General features: G+C 40.6%; 2 protein-coding genes across 6 annotated transcripts in view; both read left to right on the forward strand.

Annotated features, from left to right (window-relative positions):
• The window catches only part of Ube2g1 (ubiquitin conjugating enzyme E2 G1), a 96,447-nt gene extending 92,394 nt beyond the window's left edge, over nt 1-4,053 (forward strand). For both annotated transcript variants that reach the window (XM_020163490.2, XM_074047156.1), the window contains exon 6: nt 1,139-4,053. The gene's annotated coding sequence lies outside the window, so the exon portion shown is untranslated. The remainder of the gene's footprint in view (nt 1-1,138) is intronic.
• Nucleotides 4,054-8,468: 4,415 nt separating this feature from the next.
• Nucleotides 8,469-24,854, forward strand: part of Ankfy1 (ankyrin repeat and FYVE domain containing 1) — a 79,838-nt gene continuing 63,452 nt past the window's right edge. For all 4 annotated transcript variants that reach the window (XR_002212361.2, XR_002212363.2, XM_020163491.2 and 1 more), the window contains exon 1: nt 8,469-8,511. Coding sequence is in view for 2 of the 4 variants with exons in the window: in XM_020163491.2 (XP_020019080.2) it covers nt 8,502-8,511 (10 nt within the window). In the remaining 2 variants the exon portion in view is untranslated. The remainder of the gene's footprint in view (nt 8,512-24,854) is intronic.

Raw genomic sequence — 24,854 nt, forward strand, 5'->3', positions numbered from 1 at the left:
CATTCTCTTCTTGCTGCCTTCATCTCCCTGCCCCATACCCACAGCACACTTAAATAAAGGCTCTGAAAAGTCGTCAAGTGGGACTTTTAAAACCTAAACCCAGTTTTCTCCTAACTTTTAGAATAGGAAATTGAGTTTGCCTTGCTTTTCTCTGTAGAGGGTGGAATTCTTTCATACAATGATTGTATAACTGAGATGAGTTCATAAAGCACTTGATACGCTGCTTGGCACATCATGAGCATTCGATAAGATGGTATTGGTTTTTATTTCCATGTTTCCTTGACTTCTAGTCTAATTGAGGATGTGAGACCAGCAGATACAAAACCATTAGAACTTTCATTGGGATGGTTGGTCAAGTGTGGGAGGCTCCATGGAGAAAGGGTTTGAACTGAACCTAAAGAGTTAGCTGGGTTAGATGTTGTTGTCAGGGAGGTGGTAATCAAGAGGATTCTGCCTGGGCAAAAACTTAGCTAGACCCCATCTCAACAAATAAGTGAAGCATCACAGTGCACATCTGTAATCCAGCTATGTAGGAGAGGCTGCAGTTAGGGGGAATCATGGTCCAAAACAAAAAAGGCTGGGGCGTGGCTCAAGTGGGTAGAGTACCTGCCAAGTAAGCAAAAGGCCCTGAGTTCAAAATCTGTGACCCCTCCCCCCCAAAAAAAAAAGAATTGGCTATAATTTAGCAAGTTGGTAAATGTGGTGATTTTAGAGTTCTCTACACATTCTCAAAATTTCTAAATTCCCAAGTCACTTGACATTTAAATATTCTTCTGTTTGTGATTGGAGTATTCAAAAATCTAAATCATTGCTGTATAATAGAACTTTGTATCTACATTGTCCACTGGGGCAGCCACTAGCCCCATGAGACTACTGAGCACTAGAAATGTGGCCATTGCAACTGAGGAACAATTTTAAATTGTATTTAATATTAATTCATTTAAATTTAAAATTAAATAGTCACATGTGTGGCTGGTGGCTACTGTAATGGCCAAGCACAAGAGTGAGCTTAAAATAAAGTGATTTGTTGTGAAAGAACTAGAACATATATAAAAATTCTAATGATTAAATAATTCTAGCGAGTTAATTCTTTTGTGATTTATAAATTCATTATATAATGCTGTTTGTTTTGTCGTAGGTCTCCAATTGAGAAACATGGCACTGTTTTTCCTGCACTCTACCCACCTATTGCTGGACTTCTGTTGTAACAAGTTGGCAAACACTGGCTGGAACTGGGCTGCAATAAAACATGCCAGTTATCAATGCTGACAAGAGCCTAACAAGTGCCAACTTACAGATGATTACGCATTTTGAATTCTAATGAACTGTTTTAACCTTCAGGAAGAATTGTAAAGACCTGTACATAGCACAACACGATCCGGATAATATATATACTGTTCATGTACATCCACAAATACACCTTGTACCAAATAATGCTTTCTTGTAGTAGAGTCAGAATCGTGTAAATTCTAAAAGATTTTAGCAGGTTTTCTTTCTCCATTCATTGTTTCTTATCAGTTTAAAAAGACTCCTTAAAGCATGTCAGATGAAAACCAATTAGGATGAAAAGTTTCCATTTAATTTCCTTTAAACCACTGAGCCTTCATTAAACTCTTCACTTATTAAACTTTTCTATCTTCTCTGTTTTGACACTCCTCTTCTTTCTGCCAGAAAGTTCTCAAGTCATTTAGCTCAAATTCTGAACACTTAATAAGTGAGTGCTTGATTTTCATGATGACCTCGGAGGAGTGGTCATCACTAGGTGCTTTGTCCTTTTTGTATTCTGATTGCACCCTCTCTTGGATTAGATGTAGCAATAACATTTTTCTGGCTGTCAAGAGCTCTTGAACCTAGTCACTACCATCCTAGAACTAAAAAAAAAAAAGGTTCTAAATTCAATTTACTGAAATTTATCGCAGACGATTCAAAATTCTGATTCGGTTTTATTTTTGCCCCTAAGTTACCTAATGTTAAAGTTGGATAAATAAAGCATGCACAGCTACAGGCTTTCTACTTCTGGATTTACTATTAAGAATGCTATTGGCCTTCATACCCTTCTCCTTAGTCCTTCATATTTCTTTGCCTCTATTCTTATATACTGCAGATTTTTCTCACCTGTTGTACAAAGAAATTGCGATGTATATTTTCATGTAATTTGATTTTGGAATTCTGTCACCTTATGTAGTGAGTTCTTCCAAAATACAATTTTTTTTCCAATAATTGTCAAGTTGTTGGCTTTTATTGTGTTGAATGAAGGTTACATACTAAATGCTAGAGAAGTGCAGTTTAGAAAAATCTCAGGTTGATTCCTATGCAAACAAGCTTAATACTTGAAAAATTACATGACCATAGCAGTTGTATGTTTTGGGTTCTATCTAGAACTAGATTCTAAGAGAATCTAAAAGTCTCACAGGGGTAAACACGCTAATTGACATACAGATTCTGTCATTGTCATTGCACACTTAGATTTGATTAATGCTTGAGCATATTTCACATGCAGTATTTTAAACAACTTCAGCAGTCGGTAAGAGTGTGTGCAGTGTGGTGAGGTTGAGAGTGGGAAGTAGTGTTTGGCATGTAAGTGATAGAACTTACGACAGTACCACACAGGCCATGATGTTTGTGAGAACTGGCGCATCACTACTCTGGGGTTTGGAGAAATGCTTAGAAGAGTGAAAGGATTCCTGCCAAAGGCCCAGGTCTTATAAGTCCTTTTTAAGCAGAAGCAAATGTAGTCACTGTAGAGTGATTTTTCTAAATCCCAGTCTGTTCTCTGCTCTGAAGCATTATAAAAACCCACAAATCTGTAGTGACTGAAAATTTTGATTTGTTGGAGACCAATTTTCTTCAAGAACTTTGTATTTTTTTTTTTTCTTCAGAAACTAAAAATTGTCCCACAGTGCTACTGCACTCCTAGAAGGAACTTGGAATGGAATCCTTTTTACTCTTAAATCAGAAACTGTCCACATGGTGGTTGCATTGGCAGCATGGAGTTGGAATTTTGCTCTCCTATTTATTGGCTATAATTCTGCTAGCAATCTCCAGTTAAAACCTGGAATAGAACTGCTCAACAAGCAGTGAATGATCTAGTAACTCAGGGACAACTATTTCTGAACTTTGAGATAACCGTGGTTCTCTGGGGCTGGTGTGTGTGTGTGTGTGGCAGGGGGTGGGGGTCGTGAAAGGGAGGTAGAGCCAGGAGGAAGTGCCTCCCTCCCGTGTTTTTTTTTTTTTTTTTTTTTCACCTGGTATCCCGACCATGCTACAAACTGAAACCCAGTCTTGCTAGATCTTGGGACTTCTTTTCCTGTCAGAGATATCATTTGTGCCTTTCCCAGTGTTCACTTGACAGTGTGAATTTAAATAAGCCTATACATTCGATATGAAACTCACACTCAGGTGACACTGGACCAGGTGGCCTTTGTCCCACCAGTGCCTCATTAGTGTGAGGTGATTCTTCTCTGCTTTAGAAAAATAATTTTTTCCCCAACCTACAACAACCACCAACACTATCTACCTAGTCCTTCGAGTTACAGAACTTTTGGCTGTTTGCTAAATTTACTCTAAGTTCTTATAAATGCTTATAGATTTCAGTCAGTTTGTAATGGGATGGATGATTTCAGTGGCTTTCTGACCTTTTGAGTTGAAATCCATATGAGGTTGATTATCTTGTCATTACAAAGTGGTATGTTTGTGAGGTTACTGTAACTAGTTTTGTGATCACTTGGGAGTCACAGCATCTGAAATGGTCTTCTTTCTGATGGAAACTTCAGTTTACCTGCTCACTACCCTCTACAAATCTGCCTACTTTGGGTTGTGGTGCCTGTGCTGCATCTTTGCTGGTCTCCAGTTTGGTGGGACTGCTTTTCTGTACTGCGCTTCTCAGCATTGAATTTGACATAATGTTGCTTCATTCCAGTTATTTTTTTTAGTGCTGTAATTTGTTGATTGTATTTAACTATGTAAGTTCTGTTGTGATGTTTACTGTATTGTAAAGCACCTCAATCATGTGATGGGTGCTCTATCAATCAATAAATGATAACTTATAGGATATGTCATGACCTACTTTGGTTTTAGGATGCAGGTCTCAAAAGCAAGTGGTGGGATTCTTTCTGTATAAACAGTACATGATGCCAAAGGATGCACAGGGGAATCTTATGAAGAATTTTACAAACTTTAAAGAAGAAACTGAGGGCAGGAAGTTAATTTGTCTTCCAGCCTGATATAATAATCTTTAAATTTCTAGCACATGGCCAAGCACCATTTTTCATCAGTTTCTGTGCATGGTGATTTAGAACCTTGAAGGGAGTGATAGTACATTATTGGGGATTTTGTCTTTGGTCTAAATTGGCTCTATCTTACAGATAGTTACAACTAGAGGAACCCAGGCTCAAATATGAACTTCTCTCCTCTAAGTAGATAGGGGACTGGCCTAAATATCTTTGGAGAGTTACTTAGTGAGTTAGTGGCAAAAAAAAAGCAAGACTTTTTTTTTTTTTTAAATAACAGTATTGCTTTTTGTCCTGAATCCTTAAAAATATAGTTCCTATGAATTTAGTGTTAATGTTAATAACTTACTTGCTGTGTTGATGATATTTGTATATATAAGTTGCAAGTGGCTGATAAGGCCTCTTCTTACAAACTGAGAAAAGAACATGGAGTCAAACCTTCAGAGCTGAATTTGAAACTAGAAGAAAATTCTCCCTGAAAGCAGTTTGGGGAATCATTTCCATTTTAATTTTCGTGACAAATATATTTGGATTAAAACTACTGTGGAAGGGGCTAGAGGATGTCCCTGAACTTTCTGTTTCAATTTTACACCTGCTTTTCTGGAGGTATATAGCAAGGAAAGTTTTATTCGCATGCTGCTCAAATGCAAACAGGTTGTTGACTGCATACTATATACTAGGCACTGAGCTTCCAGGAAGGACCAGTTGGTTTATTCCTCCTCCTTCATGAAGATAAGGCAGTAACCACCTATCAGACTTAAACTTTTCATTTTCTGGAGGCCTGTATACCCCAGGATTTAGTTTGCAAACAAATTATTTCCCAGCTATGGTATTTCTGATTGCTCAGTTTTAGGTGTGCAATCTGCCTGTCAAGCTAGGATTAGGTATTCCACACTGAGCTTTAGTGAAATCACACAATTTTGAATCCTCTTCACAAAGGTGAAATAAACTGAAGGAAAATACTTTCTTAGACATAGAAGCTGCACAGAGAACATCCTAAGTAAAAAAACTCGGCAGTATCCATTAGAAATTAGTAAATACAGGGTTGGGGGTGATGCTTAGTGGAAGAGCACTTGCCTTCATCCTCCACACCACAAACAGAAAAGCACTTGAATGTTCACAATGACATCTCACTTCTAATAACATTAGAAACCAGATTTCTACTTATAGAGCCTCTCCTTTGGCAGGCTTATGCTTTGTAAAAGATCTAGACAAATTCTTACGTAGAAGGATCCTCCAAAGTAATAGCTAAGGTTGTAGGACAAGTTAGATAGTTGTGATTTTCAGTTCAATGGCCTGCCTTACATCTTGGGTGCTGTTGTCCCTTACTTGCAGATCAGGAAATTAGAGCTCAGGAAGAGTGACTTTTTCCAAGGTCACAGAGTGGACCTGTTGAAGCTGGTACTTGTCTCAGTGCATTATACTGAGAAATCTAGAGATTTCTTCCTTTGCCATGATAGGGCACTGCCTCCCCACAATCTGACAGCATCTATTCCTGTCCTGTATTTCATGTGCTTTGTCTACACTAAGCTCCTTTATATGATAGCACATTTGAACTGAGTTATAAATGAACCATATTCTAGTGCTAAGATTTTTCAAAATGTCTAATAGGCATATATATGTGTATATACATTGGTATATATATATATACACAGATATATTCTAAGAGGAGGAGTTTTTTATGAAGAGGTAGTTAAGCCCATGAGTGTTTAAATACCATCAGGTGAGTTCTAGTTTGACCTGGTCATGTAGTCCAAGCACACTCTGAAAAGGCACACGTGTTCCTGTGCTTGTGTTGCTCTAAGGGAGAGGGTCTCTGGTTTTCATTAAATTCAAAGGCAGTCATAACCCGTTTAGATCATTAAGAATCCTGGGTTCTAGCCAATTTCCTCATGAAACTGATGGAGAATCTGATATGCTGTAACATAAAGCCTGCCCAGCACCCAACACAGCAAGTCAGTTGCAGAGCCAAACTTGACTCCCAATATAGCTCACAGTGGTGACACCTCATCAAACATTTTGAGCACCTGTTACATATACCAGCCCTTATAGGCTGTGCTAAGTGAGGCAAAGTCATGTGATGCCAAACAAATCGGCTATGACAATACTTCCCAACAACTTTTATGACCCTGAGACATTTTAGGGTACTCCTAAGTAGATGAGGCTGGCGTGTCTGTTCACCATTGAGCTGCGGCACTTCCACTGAGCCTGCTTTTCTGCCCAAGTGCTGCTTGCTCAGTGCAGCTCTTTCAAGCACCTCCCTGGCTGTGCTTTCTGCACACCTGTAGTCTCTTACTGTTCTTCCACATTCCAATACCCTCTCCACATTTCTATCCCCAGGTGTCTGTCAGATTTGCCCCCTCTTGATCCTAGGTTTCCATGATCTAACTCCAAATTCCTTCTCACTACCCACAAGTGTTAGAACCTTGGCAGCACTTAAAACTCCCCCAAGTTTGAATCATTTCTTTGGTTCTAGCACCCTGTTCAGACCATTCTTTCAACATCTCTCCTGGCTGTCCTCTCAAAGGCACCACTTCTCCTGCAGTTCTTAAATGCTGATGTGTTCTTTGGATTGCCTTTGCGTAAGAATCTTTTTTACTTATTTTGCAGCACTGGGGTTTGAACTCGGCCTTCACCTTGAGCCACTCTGCCAGCCCTTTTTTGTGATGGGTTTTTTTTTATCTTTTTTGCCCAGGCTGGCTTTGAACCAAAATCCTCCCGATCTCTGCCTCCTGAGTAACTAGGATTACAAGTGTGAGGCACCAGTGCCCAGCTTTTTTTGATGGTACTGGTGTTTGAACTCAAGGCCTCCATGATTTTGTGAGGAAAGTGCTCTACCACTTGAGCCACAACCCCAGATCTGTTTTGCTTTAATTTCTCAGATAGGATCTTGAGTCTTTTTTTTTTTTTTTTGGCCAGGCCCTGCCTTGGATGATATCCTCCTACCTATGGCCTCCATGAGTGCCACCCTCCCCCCACCCCCATGTGCTAAAGCATCTGGCTTATCTGTTGAGATTGGGTCTTGTTGACTTTTTTGCCCAGGTTGGCCTCCAACCTGGTGATCTTCCTGAGTAGCTGGGATTACAAGTGTGAATCACCATGCCTGGCTTTTCTACTTCTTTTTTTCTTTCTCTGTTTTTTTCTTTTTTGGTGATGCTAGGAATGGAGCTCAAGCATACATGCTAAGTAAGCATGCTAGGTAAAAATCTTTTTGAAATGTCTCATGCTATAACTATACTATTCTTTATTTTGCTCTAATCTAATAATCTATTCATCCCCACATTCATCCCAGATTTTTTTAGCACCTGGCTTATGGTCTTCCTTTCCTGTATTTAAATTCTAACATCTAATTTCTCTGGCCCTGTCCTGGATTTTAATCATCTCCTAGTGTTACTTAGCAGTTTGTCACTTCAACCACAGGGTTCTCACAACCTTGTTTGCACTGCACTGTCTTCCTTTATTACAGAGCCCTGCAGTTTTCATAACTGGTACATCAACCCCTAGCAGGTCTGCATGCCACATTTGGTAACCATTTATTTATTTTTGGCAATAAAATCCTAAAGCCTAGACAAAGGCCATCGTTCAAATTCTGTTTCTGCAATCAGGTAGAATTCTAGAAAACGGCTTAGTTCACATACATGAGACGCTTGAAACCCAATCTTTCAATCTCAATATCATCTTCCAAATTTCGTTCCCTCTTCGCTGCTCTTCTTGTCTAAGAACTTCATGCATTAAAGTGATATTAAGTCATTCCCTGACACTTCTGCCCCCTACACATCGATCTGCATGTGTGACCTTGCTTCCTAACGTTTTAGAACAGATAACCTGCTTCTAAATTTTAATCCTTCTCCCGGGTTCTGTGTCGCATGCGGAGCATCCCACTTACCCAGCGACCTAGAACCATCATAATCCGTTCCCTGTCCACTGTCTCCTTCCAGCCTCTTACCATTACTAACCAACCCGAAGAACCACAAAACTCTCTCCGCCCTCTCATAGGCAAGCTTCTCCAGAGTAGCGCACATTCGCTGTGTTCTGCCAAAGGCGTGGAATATGACGGGCAGCACTCCAGTGCTTGGCGAATCCCCAGCATCGAATGTTCCTAGTGAAGAGACCTTGGTCTCCAGCCGAGTCCAGCTTCCGTCTCCACTTCCATTCACCCTGTTTTCCCATCCTCTGTCCCGCCCTTTGCCGCGCTTCACACGGCTCTCGCGAGACTTGGTGACTCCGTTTCGCGTGCTCTTCTCGCGAGGCTGCAGGCAGGGCCGGCCCGACATGGCGGAAGGTAGGGTTTTTCTGGAGCGGCGCGGGAAGCTGTAGGGCTGTGGGGGTGCTGCTGGCCGGACGGAGTAACCCTAGGAGGCGGTGGACGGGAGTAGTCGCATGAGGACACAGCGTGTCTCGCGAGCCTTCCTTTCCAGCCTCTTCTGGACTCCGAAGGCCGGGGTCCTGGGCTCTGTTCCTATGGCAACGCCCCTCCCGCGGTCTGACCCCGCTGGACCCCGGCTGGCTGCGGAGCGGGGTTGGGAACTCCCGTGCAGGGACTGAATGCAACCACGGGGCCGCCGGGGCGGTAGGGGAGTCCCCTTGTAGCATCCGTAGTGCCGGGGCGGCGGGGAAGTGACCCTCTCCCTGGGAAGTAGAAACTGCTGTCACGGCACATCCTGCGCCCGGAAATGGTGCATCCCTCGCCTGCGGAAGCGTTTGGACTCTTCTCGGTGCTAGGGGTTGGGAAAAGCCTGGGCAGCAACTGGCCCAAGCTCCGAATAAGCTCTGGGTTCTTCCGCATCCTCGGTGTGCGGGCGGTCCGAATTCCTTCTCCAGGTTTATAGCTGGGGACAGGACAAGGTTTGCTTGGTAAGGGAGTTGGTCAGGGTCATACTGCTTGCAAGAGGTGTGTTAAAGCCAGACCACGACCCCTTTAGTTCTCTGTTCGCCGTCACCCTGTATTTCTGCGCTCTTTGACACTGCAGGTAAAGGCAGTTTGGTCTCTCAGGTTCTGCTTCCCTTAACTTGGCAGTGTTAGGATCCTTCATTGTTGAATTCTTACAACTGTACAGGTGGGAGAAAAGACAGCCCAGAGATGGCCTGCCAAGGGACCATATAGTGATACTGTTGTATGTGGACTGTGTGCTTCTCCTATGTACCCCGTTATTGGAGAAAAAGAATGTTCTTTTTTGACCTAACGTTTGTTGAGTGACTACAGTGTGCTTGGTTACAACTTGCCCTTTTTGTTTTGAGCTAAGCTTTGACCGAACCCATCATTTGTTGGATTTTAGGTTTGAGCAGCGCATGGCAGTTTGTAGACTTTTTCTCATTTGGATTAGGTTTCAGAATAACCTAGTGAAGGAAGCCTGGCAGGTGTGTTATTTGCCCTTTATAGATAAAGGAATTGAGGTCAAAGTTAATAGATCGCTGGGACTAGAACCATTTTTCATCTTTGCTTTTTCTACCACATTAAACCTATTGGAGGGGGAATCTTCAGGTGAATATTGTCTGAGAGCAAAGGAGGAAGCAAAAGAACAGAAACAAAGCTAAGGCATCACCTGAAACTAGGTTTTGGGTAAATCACAGAATATTTTACACAGCCGGCAGCCTGCGAAATGGAGCTCGTTGCTCAAGAGCAGTGAGGTGGGGTGGAAAGGTGCATGTGAGATTATGGGTAGTCTTTTACAGTAGGAAGGAAAGTGGAGTGGGACTATATTGCCAAGGTTGAAATTGTGGAAGTTGTTTCTTCATTCAGTTTTTCTGAGCACCTACTGTGCTTAGATTCAGGTTCCAGCCATGGGAAGTTCATGTGGGCTGAGGTCATTATACTGATCCTTTTTCCTGCAGTTGCCTTGATTTATGTTTTAGGGTGGCCTTGAGAGACATGTAGCCCCTGGTGTATACACCTTAATCACAAAAACATTCAGGATTAAATTGGTTGATTAGGGGGTAGGTAAGCAGTCATGAAGCTCTAGCTTCACAGTTTTACATTTTTTGCATCCCAATTTCTTCGCCTAAGTTCCAGCGGAAGCTTTTTACAAATGATGTCAAACTTTGACTAGAAAAAATTGAGTAAGGCATTTGAGGCCAGACAGCTCATTAAAATGAAGGTGCTTGCTATGCAAAAGAAGGCAAGATTAGCTAGAAAATGTTTTTTGAGGTGATATTTAATGCTGCTTGCACTTTAGTCTGGCTACTGTTAGGAGATACTCATTGTGCCATGCAACAATTACATTATCTGTAAGCACACTCTGGGAACTTCTCTAATATTGGTGATTGTTTTGTGTGATTGAGTATGTGGAAATTAGTGCCTAGTAACAGTAAGTAAAACCATGAGAAGACAGAGTATAGAGTAACTTCTACACAGTAATGTCTTAGTGACTCATTTAGAAAACAACCTTTCCATCAGTCCATGGCTGTTGGTTTGACTACGTGTGTTTAGCTCACACCTGTCTTAAAGTTGATTTCTACCCTATGTATGTCTGAGGCTATCCTGCTAATTTGCGCTTCCTTCATAACTCAAGTGAACTATTTAAAAAACCTCCTGTATTGCCGTCTTGCTTTTACTTGTTTCTCCTTGATTTTGTTTCTTCACAGCGTGTTTACACAGTTTGTAGTGTGCACCTTGAAACAGTTCTTCTCTCTCCTATTCTTCTCAGTACCCCTGTTCCTCCATTCCAACTCCCATTGTTCTCCATGACCTTAAAGTATATTTCAAAGCCTTCCAATGACCTACAGATCATAACAGATCTGCCCTGCTTAATACTGCAACCTTATTTTCTACTTCTCATTCACTGTACCTCTGCCAGTCTGCTAGAAGCTCCCTGACTTTTTCTCTTTTTCAAGATACTAGGGATCTAACCCAGGGCCTTTCTCATGCTAGGCAAGCACTCTGCTATTGAGCTACATCCCCAGCACTTGGGTTTTTTATCTTTTTAGTGGTACTGGGGTTTGAACTCAGAGACTTGCACTTGCTAGGCAGGCACTCTACCACCTGAACCACGCTTATAGCTCCTTTTGCTTTAGATATTTTTTGAATAGGATCTTGCATTTATGCCCAGGCTGGCCTAGACTGCAATCCTGCTTGTGCTTCCCATGTAAGATGGGGATGACAGGAACACACTGTCACACCTCAATTTTATTGATTGAGATGGGGGTCTCGAGAATTTACTGTGCAGGCTGATCATGAATTGCAGTCTTTCCTATCTCTTCATCCTAAGTAGTTTGGATTACAGGCATAAGCCACTGTGCCTTGCTGACCTTGTTTTTTTGAGACAGGGTCCTGTTATGTGGCCTACGCTGCCCATGAATTTGCAGTTCTTCTACCTCTGCCTCCTTATTGCTGGGATTACGAGCCTGTAGTGCCATACTTGGCTCCCTTAACTGACTTTTGGGTTGGGTTGGGTTGGGTTTTGATCCCAAGCACAACAGCAACAAAAAGTATCATGCTTAAGAGCTCAGACTTTGGTTGGACTTGGGTTTGAATGTTAGTTGAACTAAGCAAGTCACTTAATTGCTTTCATTTTTAGGTTTTGCAACCTGAGGATAATCTCTGTACCATAGGTAGCTGTGAGGATCAAAAGAAATAGTGTTGGTTTGAAAATGTGGTCCTGGTTGTAGGGCACCTGCTTAACAAGCACCAGGGCCCTAAGTTCAAACTCCAGTACTGCCAAAAACAAACAAAAATAATACATGCAGAACACTGTTACCACAGTGCCTGTTATTTGACTCAGGCCTGCAGTCTTTCTCTTAGTTTCCTCTTAATCCACTCTCTGCTTCCCTTCCTCTGTAAAAATAAAAATGGAAATTGAAAGAAAAGGGGGGGGAGTGAAAATTGGAAAAAAAAAAAAGTAAATGGTTTGTTAAATAGAAAGCTGATCATGAACTTTTAATGGAATTTGGCCTGGAAAATACCTACCTGCCTACCTTTTTTCCTTCCTTCCTTCTGTTTTTCCTTCCTTCCTCCCTTCTTCCTTTCCTCTCTTCCTCACTTCCTCCCTCTAGTTTTCCTTCCATAATTGGTTTTTAACTCAGGACCTGGCGTTTGCTAGGCAGTTGCTCTCCCTGAATTGAGCCACTCTCCTAGGAAAATACTTTTTTTTTTTTTTTTCTTTTTTTGTGGTACTGGGGTTTGAACTCTGGGCCTACACTTCAAGCCACTCCACCAGCCCTTTTTTGTGAAGGATTTTTCAAGGTAGGGTCTCCTGAACTATTTGAACCTCAATCCTCCTGATCTCTGCCTCCTGAATAGCTAGGATTACAGGCATGAGCCACTGACGCCCAGCCCCAAGAAAATACTTTTTGACAACAATTCGGTTATCAAGATAAAGACCTTCTTTATTCTGACAATTCACTGGCCAATACAGTTGCCACTAGCCACTTGAATTTAAAATGAAATAAAGTTAAATATTTTGTTCCTCGGTACGGTACAGCATTCCAAATACTCAACAGCTATGTGACTAGTGACTGCCTTACTGGACAGCACAGAATAATAGAAAGCATCATTGCAGAAAATGCTGTGGAATGGCACCATAATCAGCATAAGTGGTAGAAATGGGCAGATAAGAAAGTTTGCTGTTCTTTAGTTTTGAAATTTATCTATTTATAGTTTCACTCATTCAACAAGTGTTCCTAGCCATTAATAATTATATAGTCTGGACACCTCTTAAGTATTATTCTTTTTATACCATTCTTTTCCTTTCTGTACTATTTCGTTCACGGTGTCAACAGCTGTAGCTGCTAGCTTTCTCCTTGGAAAAAAAATGATTTTTTCTTTTTTTGAACCTGTTGCCCAGGCTGGTCTTGAGTTCTGGGTTCAAGTAATCTTCCCACCTACACCTTATGACTAATTGGGACTACAGGTGGTGAACCTGCCTGACTTCCTTGGGAGTTTTTTCACACAGAAGCAAAGATTAACCATTTACTACCATGGCTGTGGATGTGTCAGAGTAGAGCCACTGAGCATATTGAGATATGCAGTCTCGTCACTGGAAAGGCAATGTACTGTAGGTGATGTGAGACATTATGATTTACAGTCATGTCAAGCAAAATGAGAAATTGATGTCTCCAGACTCTTGTTGAATCTGAGTGGAACCTACTACAGTATTTGTTGAACTTCACCTAGTAAGGCACCGTAGAGAGGAAAACCAGGTAAGTGTGGAGTGGGAGTGGAGGCAGTAGTCAGTAATTCAAAAAGAACGACTAGATCTAAATCCTACTCTTAGGAACTTAGAAGTCTAGGAGATTTAAAATACATCTGTATGAGAAACTGTATCGTAAGGTAAAATATGAAAAGGAGTTACTTTGAAAATTAGAATAGGAAGAAATTTTTTAGGAAGAAATGTTTGGGGTGGTCTTTGCTTCAGGAGATAGTGTTTAAGCTGGGCTTTGAAAATTACCTTCTTTTGAACATGGCATGAGAATGGGGAAAGATCAGTATTTTCAGAGGAATACTGGGATGCGAGGTTGGGAAACTGTTAAGGACCAGATTATGAAGGACATTGGTTAAACATTGGGGTTTTATTCTGTGGGCCAGGGGTGACACTGCTGAAAGGTATCAGTCAAGGGAGTGATCACTAGCATTGTCTGAGGTATGTTGAAATGGTTGTGGTGTAGAGGATTGGATACGGGAGGGAGGGAATCTACAGAGGAAGCTATTGCAACTGATGAGTCATTTGGTAAGGGACATTGAGGCTGGTGAGAACTCGTGAGAGATTATAGAAGGCATAAAAGACAGGCCATTTGAAACCTACTTGAATGTTGGCAATAGAGAGCTATAAAGAGGTCTTGAGAATTGGAGGTCTGGGTGACTTAGATAATAGCTGGACTGCTAACAGAGAAAGGAGGAACAGATTTGGGAACAAATGCCTTGACCTCAGTTTTGTACATACTTTACTCTTTTCAGTATACCCCTGGATAGTTACGTCTTACAGGGAGTTGAAAATGTTTCTAGACTAACAGGAATTTGAGTAGAAATGAACTAGTTAGTTCATTGTTTTTTGAGACAGGGTGTCACTGTGTAGCTAGGCTGGCCTTGAACTTGTGATCCTCCTGCCTCAGTCCCCTGAGTGCTAGGATTACTGGTGTGTGCTACCCATCTGGCAGTAAGTAACTTTTCTTTTTTTTTTTTTTTTTTTTTTGGCGGTACTGGAAGTTGAACTCAGGGCCTCACATTTGCTAGGTAGGTGTTCTACCACTTGAGCCATGCCCCTTATCATTTTTGCTTTTGTTATTTTGGAGATAGGGTCTCACTTTATGCCCGGGATGGTCTGGACCATGATCCTCTTATTTGTTTCCTCATGTAGCTGGGATGACAGGCATATACTGCTACGCCGAGTCATTGGTTGAGATGGGGTCCTTTTGCTCTGGATAGCAACTGTGATCCTTCTGATCTCCACCTCTGCCTCCCAAGTAGCTAGCTTGCAGGCTTGGGCCACCATTGCCAGCCTAGTTAGCTGATATTCAATGAGTATCTTTTATGATACTAGCCTTATCAGTGTTACACAGGGTGAGGTTTTGGTTTTAAGTTATGCCAGTGTCTTTAACTCAACAGCAGACAAAGCAGAGTTGAATTACATTCAAGAAAAATGTATTTTATATTACATGCTAGGGATGATAAAATGAGCAAGACACAGTCCCAACCTTAATGGAACTTCCAGAAGACAGTGAGGAAGGCATAGTTTCTCCAGTAAGCATGCATCTTGTGCTTTATAGTTACTGAGTTTGCTCTTATGCATTGATGATCTAGACTGTAATTAGTAACCAAGAAGTCATCCCCGCCTTCCCAGCAGCTCTGCAGTCAGTACCAAATCCAGTAGTACCTCTGGAGCTCTCACACCTGTTCTTTGCACTCCACCATCATTCCAGTAGTTCAGAGTATTGGTTCTCAGCCTGGAGAACGCTGCCCATTAAAATCACTGGGGAGCTCTGAAAAGCCCAGAATTATGCAACGTTCAGCTTTAATGAAGATGAACATCTGCTATAAAACATTAAGTGAGAACAGGGTCTTATGGAATTTTTAATTTTTTTGATGATACTGGGGTTTGAACTCCTGGCCTCACGCTTAGTAGGCAAGTGTTCTATCATGAGTCACACCTGTAGCCCTTGAATCAATTTTTAAAGCAACAGAGTTTATGTATATAATGCCATCTCTTCTACCTAAGAAGTCCTGTAGTAACTCTCATCTATGACTGGAGTAAAAGAATTTTTTAAAGCAAAATTTGGTTAAATAATGGCTTTTGAGCTTTGTGAAAGTATACAAGTTATAATGGTTATTTTTTGCAGTACTAGGGATTGAATTCAGGGCATCATGCTTGCTAGGCAAGTGCTCTACCACTTGATCCATGTCTGCTCCCCTGAGTCCTTTTTGTTTTGTTTTGAGTTTGTTTTTCAGATAGGGTCTCCAGCTAACTTTGCCCAGGTTGGTGTCAGATTGAGATCTTTCTTTCACTGCCTGCCGAGTAGCTGGAATTACAGGCATGTGCCACCATGCCTTGCCTTAATTGCTAGTTTTTTAAAGGGTGGAAAGCCAAAATATGAAATATCTCTTAGTACCATCATATACTCAATATTTTCTGAACTTTTTCTGATGAAAGAGAAGGGCACAAAGAAGGCTATGACCTCACCTAATCTTTTGGCCTGTTCTCTAGACAGTATTGTTGCCTTCTTTTTTTTTTTTTTCTGCTTTCTTTTTTTCACTAGGGAATGATGTGAACTTGTATTCTTAACAGTAAATATATTACTTATTTTCTTTTTCTCTGTTGAACAAATTTTCTATATTTACCATCCCTGATTAATGAATACTCAGTTATCACAATGAAAGAAAAATTCCATCTGCACTCACAGGTTTAGAAAAGTAGGAATAATAGTAGTAGTAGTAGCAGCAGTAGTAATTCATCACTAATGAGGTGCTTTTCTATTCTCATGCCGACAAGAAATGAGCTGAGCAGCTCTGCTCCACCATGCCTTTTCTGCCAGGATATCTGCCCTTACCACAGGCCCAGAAATAATGGAGCTAGCTGACCATGGACGTTCACCTCTGAAACCATGAGTCAAATATATATCCTTCTTCCTTTTAAATTGTTCTTATCAGATTTTTGTCACCACAACAAAATTTGACTAATACAGGGTCTTAAATCAGAGCCCATCTCATTATTGTCTGAGATCAGCTCCAGTGTCAGAACATCTCATGACAGCCAGGAAGCAAAGAAGACTGATGGAGAGGGAGGGGACAGGGACAACATATATCTCCCCACAACGTACTTACTCCAACCAGTCCCCACCTCCAAGGGACCATAGTCACCATGGGAGACTCTTAGAGATAGTCTGTGTCTTGACTTTTCTTGCTCTTAGTGGCATTCTGTTGTTTGCTGCCCCATCACTCCAGTCTTCATTCAGGGCCTCACTTCAAATCCCTGTTCTGTCTTCCCATGGCCTTTTGTATGTGTACACTGTTCCTCTCCCTCTCTTTCCTTTTAAAAGGATACATGTAATTGCATTTAGAACCTAGGTAGATAATCCAGGATAATCTCCCATCTCAATGCCCAGGACTTTATGCATGCTGAGCATGTACTGTGCCTCTGAGCTGCAGCCCCAGCCCATCTTACATCTGCAGAGACCCTTTTCTTTTTTTTTGAGGGGGGAAGTGGTCATATAAGGTGACATTCCAGGTTCTAAGGATTATGGCGCAGCTCTCTTATGGGCGTGGGGCATTTTTCAGCCTACCACATTAGGCAGTGTTATGTAACTTTACCTATCAAGTCAAAAAAATTTCTAAAGACTCTCTTCGAAGTTTCTGAGTGCTCAGGTACTCTGCCACATAGTTCATGATACTGCTGACAAGATGAATAAGACAGTCCCTGTACTTAGAAAACTGCTTTTTTAAAATTTTTGTTTGTTTGTTTGGCAGCACTAGGGTTTGAACTCAGGGCCTCACTTGTTAGGCAGGTGCTCTACCACTTGAGCCACTCCATCAACCCTGGAAAACTTCTCTAGGGAACCAAAATGCCATGTACATTTGTAGACAGTGGGGAGCAACTGAAGTTATGCCAGTAGTTCATCTGTATTTTAGGACGATTGATGATATGTGTAGAATAGAATAGGGAGAAGGATGAGATGGTTGCATGTATGTGAATGATGTGTGATAAGGTGTCAAGGAGATGTTGGTATTTCAGTGTTCAGATCAGCAAGAAAGAAAAAATGTCAACATCCATCCCAGAGGAAGGAGTCTCTCTATTGAGGTTTCTTAGTTGACAAATACTTATAGTCATGTAACCACCACCACGGTCTTTTTTTTTTTTTTAATTTTTATTTTATTCATATGTGCATACAATGTTTGGGTCATTTCTCCCCCCTCCCCCCCACCACCTCCCTTACCCCCCCCCCTTTATCCCTTGCTACCCGGCAGAAACTGTTCTGCCCTTGTCTCTAATTTTGTTGCAGAGAGAGTATAAGCAATAATAGGAAGGACCAAGGGTTTTTGCTGGTTGAGATAAGGATAAGGATAAGGATAAGGGAGTTGACTCGCATTGCTTTCCTGTACATGTGTGTTACCTTCTAAGTTAATTCTTCTCGAACTAACCTTTCCTCTAGTTCCTGGTCCCCTTCTCCTATTGGCCTCAGTTGCTTTAAAGTGTCTGCTTTAGTTTCTCTGCGTTGAGGGCAACAAATGCTAGCTAGTTTTTTGGGTGTCTTACCTATCCTCATACCTCCCTTGTGTGCTCTCGCTTTATCATGTGATCAAAGTCCAATCCCCTTGTTGTGTATTTTGGACCAGGCTAACCTCATTCGGAATGATGTTCTCCAGTTCCATTCATTTACCTGTGAATGATAACATTTCGGTCTCCTTCATGGCTGCATAAAATTCCATTGTGTTATAAATACCACATTTTCTTAATCCATTCATCAGTGGTGAGGCATCTTGGCTGTTTCCATAACTTGGCTATTGTGAATAGTGCTGCAATAAACATGGGTGTGCAGGTGCCTCTGGAGTAACCAGTGTCACAGTCTTTTGGGTATATCCCCAAGAGTGGTATTGCTGGATCATGTGGTAGAACAATGTTTAGATTTTTAAGTAGTCTCCAAATTTTTTTCCAGAGTAGTTGTATTAGTTTACATTCCCACCAGCAGTGTAAGAGGACCACCACAGTCTTGATGGAAGATATCTCACCTTGAAAAGTTCCCTTGAACTTCCTTGGCTTTACATAGGCTATTCCTCTGGCCTCTGGCAACCATAGTACTGCTTTTTGCCACTAGAGTTTGTCCACTCTTTAGTTTCATTTGGAATCATAACAGTATATAGTCTGCATATGGCTTCAGTGAGCGTGTTACAAGAAGAATAAGCTAATAGAGAGGCAGACTTTGCAGAGAGATTAAAGAACTTGAAGAGTAAATTGGAAAAGGCATGGGTGATTTTATCATTAGATTAAGCCATGTTTCATATTAGGGAGGCAATGAAGGAAACAGCCTCTTTTGGGAAAGAGGACTCTTGGGAAATTGGTAGAGAAGGGAAGAAGCAAGATAGACAGGGCAACGTTAAGTGTAGTGAAGAGAAGTTAGTCTAGGGTGGGAAGTTGGGAGCTGGTATGGATGGGTGAGATGGTGAGCCTGTTAGAGGAGCATGCCTTGAAGATGCCATGTCTATGTTAGTGGCATGGAGTCTGCTGATGGGAAGTGGGAGGAAGGATACTAGGGGTTTGGGGACTGATTAACTGCTTTCTTTTCATTTGGCTTAGGCTTTTTGTTCTAGTTTGAGACAGGGTCTCACTATGTAGCTCAAGCTGGCTCTAAACTTGCTATATATATATATATATATATGTATATATGTGTATATGTACACATGTCTACATGTGTATATATGTATACATGTACACATGTGTATATATGTATATGTACATATGTATATGTGTGTGTGTGTGTGTATACATATATACACATATACATATATAAAAAACCCAGGCTGGCCTTGAAGTTGGTCATCTTCCTGCCTCTGCCTCCTTAGTGTTGGGGTTACAGACATGAACTACCACACCCATCTCTAGACATCATTTTGATATACTGATTTTTTTTTTGGCTGTGCTGGGGTTTGAACTCAAGTCTTTGTGCCTGCTAGACAGACACTTTACCACTTGAGCCATGGCTACAGCTCGTTGATACACTCATTTTTTGGGGGGTGGAAGGAGGTAGGACTGGGGTTTGAACTCAGGGCTTCATGCTTGTAAAGCAGGCATTCTACCTCAGTTGAAAACTCACTACCTATTTAGTAGTAGTAAACTGTGTTAAACCAGTCATTCTAGGCTCCTGTGATCCTCCCACCATAAACCTCCTAAGTAGCTGGAACTACAGGCATGAGCTACCATTCTGGCTGTGATGTGCCTAACAATTATTCTTCACTCAGAGATAGTTATCATTTATTTACTATTTGGTGGTACTGGAGTTGGAACTCAGGGCCTCATGCTTACTAAGTAGGCAGGCACTCTACCATTTGAGCCACTCTACTAGCCCAACTGAGCTACTATTATTATTCACACTTTCCATAAGAGAAAACCAAAGCGCAGAGAGGGGTTATTTGCTCAGAGTCACAGATATAAAATGGGTAAGCTAGGATTAAACCTAGTCAGTGAGGTTCCATCATAGATGCTCTTAAGAACTGGCTTGTATTGCTTTTCTAAGAATTGTAATTGTTGACCAATTACTACAAGGCAGGTACGGTTCTGAGGTTGTTATATGTGAAAGCACTTTTAATGTTTTCAGCATCCTTATAGATGAGAATGAAATACCTGCCCAGGGTGTCATAACTTAGGATTCCATCCCTATCAGGCTAGTTCCAGAACTTGCAGTGGTTGTCCTGTGCTGTTCTGTAGATTGTTTCTTCATTATTGCTGAGTATGGTAATTTTGTACTTTTTCTTGTAGGAACTACATAGCTTGGTGACACCTTAAGGACACATTTGCATTGTTGTTTGCAAGCAAAATAGTATTTTGCACAGAGTGATAACATTGAGCCCCAGGCACTCACACTGTTACACTATGAAATGGTATGGCAATTGCATTTCTACTGACAGGTGCTTATAAACATGTGCTTCTAAACTGCATGAGTACATTTGTGATCCTTTGGGCTTCCTGGACAAATGGTACTGGGCCTGGGAGTCTGTGTAATTTTGTAGTAAGAATCCAAATCTTCCTAATGGTTGGGTTTTACTGTTGTTTGTTTGAGGTACTGGAGATTGAACCCAGGAACTTGAATGTGCTAGGCAAACACTCTACCACTTGAGCCACACCCCTAGCCCTTAAAGCCCTGTTTTTATCTTCCTGCTTTTCCACTCATAACTTGTAGTTTGTGTTGTGTGTTAATGTCTAGACAGCAACTGTGAGTTTGTGACAGGAATTCTGTAGAGAGACTAGAGTTATTGGTGCAGATTTTGAAATTATATGTACATAACTGATATGCAAGAAAATGATAAGATTTCCTTGAGAGAACAGAGAGGAAGATGAGCTGACAGAATTTTTAGGATCTCTCCCATTTGAAGGGTTAGATAGAGGAATCAATGACTTGTTTTTTTTTTTTTTTTTGGTGGCACTGGGGTTTGAACTCAAGGCCTCATGCTTGCCAGGCATGCGCTGTTACTGCTTGAGCCACTCAGTCAACCCTTCTTTGTGATGAGGTCTTCCTCCCAACCCTCCACCCCCAGGGTCTCTCAAACTATTTGCCTGGGGCTGACTTCAAACCTCTATTCTAATGTCTGCCTCCTGAGTAGTTAGGGTTACAGGTATGAGCCACCAGCGCCCACCAGTAACATTATTCTTGAAGGCAAACATCCTCATAATTCCCCCTCTCCTGTACTCCCATTGGTTCTAGCTCACCTTAAGGTCTTCCACTGACCTGTTTGAATTTTTGCAACGCTTTTTTATTGCATCTTTTTGTGCCTACTATGCTACAAACATTTTATTTGTGTTTATTTAAACTTTAAATCAGTATCCAGATTCTTTGCAAATATTAATTTGCTCTTGTCCCTCCTGTTTATGAGTTCCTTGTAAATACTGCTATGATTCTACATTTTATACTGTTTTGGTGCGATATTACCCCTTTGAAAGAGATGCAAATTAGACTGCCTTTTTAACTATTAAAGAGGCAACTCATCTCCTATAATGCTGGCACATAATAGGCACTTTGTAAATACTTGCAAATTGATAGTTTAAAAAAAATGAAAATGCAGAGAAATTATTTACTGATGCCACAGTCATGTTAAGTTAGGGTTCTTGAGGAGCAAAGTAAGTAGGGGCTAGAAGATGGTGTGATTGAAACCATGGTTAGAAGGTTCAGTTTGCTTTGCAGAAGAATGTTTTCCAATCTGAAGTACATATTACCACTATTGCAGAAACTTGTAAGGTGTTTCTCAGGTGATGTGTATTTCTACAACCATTAGTTGAACTCGAAGGATGAGTTATCCTGTGGCCATTCTTTTCAGTTGACTTACGCAGAGGCAGGTGAGTGGCAGACTTCCTGTCAGTGAATTCTTAGAGGACTAGGCTGGACTTGGGCTTACAATCATTTGTATTTATCGTAAAGAAATGTAGTGTTTATATACGATGTGTACTTTTCAAATCTGTTGACTAATACTAGTTTAAAAAGAGGATCTGACCAAGAAAATAAAAGACTGAAGGGTTTTTCTTGCATCTTTTTGGGCCTGCTATGCTATAAACATTTTATTTGTGTTTATTTAAACTTAAAATCTTTTGAAATAAAATACCACTTTCTGGATGTTTTCTTTGCATTATCTTAAGCCAGGTGGTATTGGCTTATGCTCCATTTGTAACCCTATGAGTTTTCAGGTTTTATTGAATTGACTTTCTTGATTTAATTGCCAGTTTCTCCATTTCCTTATGACTTTGTAAAAAGAAGTGCTTTACCTTGACACTGGCACTTTATAGGTGCTTAATTTTCAATGAATGACTAGGTTATGTACTTATCTTTTTTAAGAGATGAAAATCTTTGAACAAATCAGTAAAAAACAACAACAATAAATGATAGGCAGTTGATGTTATATCTAAACAGTAATATTCCTAGAGCAGTTTTTGTGATTTGGGGAGGTATCTGCTGGGGGCTGAATTTTTACTCCGTCATGAAGCTCACATAACCTGTTTTTAAAATGCATTTTTCCCAATTCCACACCAGATCTACCGAATCTGTGTTCTCTGCCTAGATAGTTCAAACTTCCTAAGTGATTCTTCCAGCCTGGGAATGATCTCAGAGACACCAGTAGGTTGCTGGTTATGAGCTTGTCCCTTTTCTGCTCCTCAGATTTATTGTCTGGGAGTTGGACTAAAAGAGGTTCTTCAGTCCCCAGCACTGACAATAAACAAACTAACAAGATGGTTTTAAGAAGTACGTATTTATTAGCATTTATTAGTTGTACAGGGGGTTTTCTTTGTGACATTTACTATGTGCATACAATGTATCTTAATTAGGTTGATCCACTTCATCCTTCTTTCTCATCCCTTTCCCCTCTTAGATAGTTTCAGCAGGTTTTATTGTTCATCAGTCAGATTAGCCCTCCTTCATCCTCAATTTACCCTCCCCCACCCACTGGCACCCACTTCCAACAGGACCTATTTTACCTTCCTGTCTTTTATTCTCCTAAGTGTACATTGATTGTTCAACAGGGTTTCACCTTCGTATTTCACACTTGTAATACTGTACTTTAATCAGATTAACTCCCTCTATTACTTTCTCTATCCCTCCCCTATTATTCAACAGCTTTCAGTGCATTTCATTATACTGTCTTCATACACAGATTCAATGTATTTCAATATATTCATTGTCTAAAGAAGATGGTCTTTAGGCACCTTCCCCTCCTAAAGTTTTGTAATATGGAAAAACCCTGTTCTCCTAGGAAAACTTGTCCTTAAGTTAGTGTCACTCAGTAGAATGAAGCAGTCTTTCTAGAAAATCAAGTTAAAGGAAACATAATAAAATATGGATTACAGGCATTGTAGTACATGTCTGTAATCCCAGCACTCAGGAGGCAGAGGCTGGAGGAGTTTGAATTTGAGGTCAGCCTGGGCTACATAGCAAGAACTTGTCTCAAAAAAAAAAAAAAAACCCACAGTAAACACAATTAAGTTGCAAAATATAAAGTTCAACAAAGGGAGAGAATATTGTTGCATTCCCTAGGGACTCAACCTGGTCACAAGCAGTGGGTGACCTTTTTACTGATTTTACCACACTGAGTGTATCCTGGATACAGAACTTAGGAAAAGAGAGGTAAACCAGGTTGGCTGATCTGAGGCAGGTAGATTCTATAGTGAGCATACATTAGTGAGTAACTAAGATGGATAAGGGGATGGGGTGAGTTATAATTGTTTTGAAAATCCCGTCTTTGGGACTAACACATGAAAAACCTGATGGGTCTGTAAAATCTTGTTCTGTACAGAGCAGAGTGAGCTCCATTTTTCTGCATCCAGAGACCACATATTTCAGGCTTAATATTCCTTACAGAATTTAGAACCTTGTTTTTCATAAGTAATGCTCAATATATATTTGTTACCTGGTCATTCTTGAGCATTTTTGCCTATATTTCCAGTTAAATTTATACAAAGATGCATTATCTACCATCAAAGCCTGCTAGGCAGGTGCTCTTATTGCTCAAGCCTCTGCCAGCTCATCATTACAATTTTACTTGACATTTGTTACTGAATAATTTAAAATTTTACTTTATAGCAGAAGATGCATTGTGGTACTATCATAGTTTAAAACATATTGACATAGGGAAATATGTGTTTTAAAATTTTTCTTGAAATACCTTGTGTAATTTTGTTACTTGGAAAAATACTGGCATCATGTTATGTCTGATTAACTATTTCTTGCCACAAGAGTATATATGGGTGGTCAACAGTGGTTTAAATTTGACTTTTAGAGATTGTAATAAAGATTATTGGTGGTTTTGATTTAAAGAAAAAAAGGACCTTTTTACTTGAGTATTAGAAAATTTTTCCTCAGAATTATATACCACAATCTTTAAAATTTGTGTAACATATTTGCTTTATAAGTGCACAGAGATTTAAAATTCAAATACTATAGGGCTTATTACCCAAAATAAGTTTTGCCCTCCCTCAGCCCTGTTCCTCGGACTGTTACTTACTCTTGCTTATTTCTCCCTGCTTACCTGTGATTAATTTTACATTGCCATTTCTAGATTGATCAATTACAGACCTTATTTGACTTTTTACTGTGGTGGAGTAGGAGTTGCCTCTTTGAGAGAACCAAGTGCATGACTGTGGGGTTTTTTTTGGGGGGGGGTGTTGAGGGGAGAAGGAGATGTCAGTGCTGGGATTCAGCCCAGGGCCTTGTGTATGTTTGGCAAGCTCAGTACCACTGAATTATACTACTAGCCCAGAAGTGATGATTTTTAAAGCATATTGGGCTTTTACACCTTTTGGTTTGGGAGTTATCAGTTCAGACTTGTTATTTGAGGTAATGGTATTTAAAGTAGCACATTCACTATTTAGCAGTACTTTCCATGTTTTTACTTTTGTTAATTGCCTCGTGGTTCTGATAATGCCCTTTTGATTCTCCATGACTTTAATCAATCTTAGTTTCTAGGTCATTAAAACAAATGAGTCAGTCCCATTCTACTTTTCATGA

This window comes from Castor canadensis, chromosome 11 (assembly GCF_047511655.1).
Source record: "Castor canadensis chromosome 11, mCasCan1.hap1v2, whole genome shotgun sequence".
Lineage (NCBI taxonomy): Eukaryota > Metazoa > Chordata > Mammalia > Rodentia > Castoridae > Castor > Castor canadensis.